Source organism: Emiliania huxleyi, assembly GCF_000372725.1.
Source record: "Emiliania huxleyi CCMP1516 unplaced genomic scaffold EMIHUscaffold_265, whole genome shotgun sequence".
Taxonomy (NCBI): domain Eukaryota; phylum Haptophyta; order Isochrysidales; family Noelaerhabdaceae; genus Emiliania; species Emiliania huxleyi.
In genome coordinates this window covers 94,319-96,647 of record NW_005200049.1, presented here as the reverse complement: position 1 = coordinate 96,647, position 2,329 = coordinate 94,319, and the positions used below count along the sequence as shown (strand labels likewise).

The 2,329-nt window shown below is 68.5% G+C and overlaps 1 protein-coding gene across 1 annotated transcript in view; it reads left to right on the top strand.

Annotated features, from left to right (window-relative positions):
• Positions 1-247: 247 nt before the first annotated feature.
• Positions 248-2,329, top strand: part of EMIHUDRAFT_238310 (hypothetical protein) — a gene marked incomplete at both ends in the record, with an annotated part of 5,459 nt that continues 3,377 nt past the window's right edge. Inside the window, 5 exons of the mRNA XM_005777177.1 lie at positions 248-268; positions 353-382; positions 536-1,014; positions 1,515-1,786; positions 1,849-1,904. Of these exons, the coding sequence (XP_005777234.1) occupies positions 248-268; positions 353-382; positions 536-1,014; positions 1,515-1,786; positions 1,849-1,904 (858 nt within the window). The remainder of the gene's footprint in view (positions 269-352; positions 383-535; positions 1,015-1,514; positions 1,787-1,848; positions 1,905-2,329) is intronic.

Below are 2,329 nucleotides of genomic sequence, written 5' to 3'. Positions count from 1 at the left end.
GGTCACATCGGCCCCGAGGTCAGATCCATCTACTCTGTTGATGACAAGACTTGTCTACCGGCTGGAGCCGAGCAGGAGGGCTTGGCGCACAACCCCTGTTCAACTCACCCTCCACACCCCGTAGGAAGGTGAAGAACAGTCAGGCTCGGTCTGTGAACCTTGTGTTGCGTGACTGTCTTTGTGCGATTTCGGGCCCGGGGTTGTGCGTTTATGTGAACCTTTTTTGCGTCTTGGGCGGCCCGGAACCATGCTCCATGGCGCATGGGACGTAAGAAAGAAAGAAAGAATTCTACGACGAAACTCCCTCGCACGCGACACTGGGAAGAAACGAACCGTATTTCTTCTCACACAGGCTGTGCCTCTTTTGGTACCTGTGTCGAAGGTAGGTAGGTAGAAAGATGAACAACAGTCAGGCTCGGACTGGACACGCGGTATGGGTGGACGCGGGAGATTGATTGATTGATGGGAAGGCGACACGCGGGACGAACCTGTGCTGTCCCTTGTGAATTCTTCTCACACAACGCATGTGCCGAAGGGCCCTGCAGCGGTCGAGAAGAAGGCATGGGGTTGGTGCGATGGCTTTGGCGACACAAGCGCTCTGTCTGTCGCCGTCGTCTCTGTGGCGGCTGCGGGCGCGTACACCGCCTACCGACTGTGGCGGCGCGGGCGCAGCCTCGAAGAGCTCCTGCTCGAGCAGCTGCTCGGTGCCGCCACGGCAGACGGCGGCGGCGGCGCCGCCATCGACCCTATCCAGTGCTCAAGTGCAAAAGGGGGAGTGATTGCGGGACGAAAATTAGGCGTGCGGGTGCGGCTGGAAACGCCGCTCCTCTTCTGGCCGGAGCGGGCGGCCTGGCTATGGCACAAGAAGTGGAACCTACCGCGCATAGTCGTGGACGCCGACTTGACGCTGAGCCCTCACTACCCTGACCACGAGCGCAGCTTGGCGGTCGTCGCAACCTGTGGCACCCTCGTTGCTGGCGACGCGGAGCTGCGCGACGAGGGACTGGGCGGAGAGTGCACGCAGCGCCTGCTCCGCACCGGGCCCACGCAGTTCGAGGCACTCACACACGCACACACCTCACTCACGCTAGACGTGCATGGAGTGCGTCCGACGACTCTTGGCGCACACTGGCGTGTGGAGAGGCCCCCGTGCCCGTCTTCTCAGGCCATCTTCACCTCGCTGCGCCTGCTTCACACGTCGTTCGGCTGCGGCAGCCCGCGCCCTCTGCCTCCTCTGCCCCGCGCCACTCTGACTGTGCTGCTGTCGGACTGCCGCAGGCAACCGCCCGTTCCGCATCTACCTCACTCTCGCCCTCCGCGGGCCGCAAGGCCTGCAGGCGCGCTCCGCCCCCGCGAGTCGCAAGTCCCTCTCAATACCTTAGACCCTCCACCCACTCCGGCGCCTCCCTTTTCACCCCCTCCGCTCATGCCCCCCCCCCCCCCCCACCAGCGCCCTCCCCCATGCAGGCCCTCGCCTGCGTCTCGTCGCCTCCGTTCCACGTCAACGCGCGCAGGCGCTCCGCGTCAGAGCGCCCCGCCTACGATGGCGACAGCGGCGTCATGTTTGGCTCTCACCCGCGAAGCGCGGTGGAGAAGAAGGTGCCGCGGGGGCGATCGCCGCACTTGCACAGCAGCGTCGCCGCAGGGGAGGCGGCGGAGGCGGCGGCTGCTGCACCGCCGACTGCGCAGGAGGAGTGGACGCCGGACCTCAGCTCGCAGCGCCCGGCAATGGGGCACCGCGTGGCTGCCTCCGGATGGGGCTGCGACGCGAGGGCTGGAGGCGGCGGTGGCCGGGAAGGGCCGCCGCTGCCGCTGCCGCTGCGTCCTATAGCAGCCTGCTGGCGGTAGGCGTGGAGGCGGGCTGGTGGGGGACCGCGGCGGCAGCAGCTGAGCAGGCTCCGGGGGTGCTCCCACCGGCGCCACTTCCTCCCCTTCTGCCTGCCTTCGCGCCGGCGACGCGGCTGGTCTTGCCCAGCAGTTTGAGCCGCCCCGAGGCGCCGCCGTAGCAGCGCAGCGCCCCTCCGGGGCGGCGGTGCCTCCCCCCTCCCGCGTCCCGCCCCGCCCCCGCTGCCCCGTGCCCCCCCCCTCCCGCCCCCCTCCCGTTGCCGCGTGCCTCCCGCCTCCCGCCCCCCTCCCCGCTGCGCCCCCCACCCCCCAGCCCCGGCTCCGCCGCCGCATTGCCACACCGCCCTCTGCCCTCACCGCCCTTGGTGCCGACACGCCCTCTCCCCGGCCCGCCCGCCCGCAGCCTGCGCTGCACTTCGACGCCAGCCAGCTGCTTGAGGCGACGGGATGCATCGTCATCCTGGCGCGGCTCTCGACGCTGCGC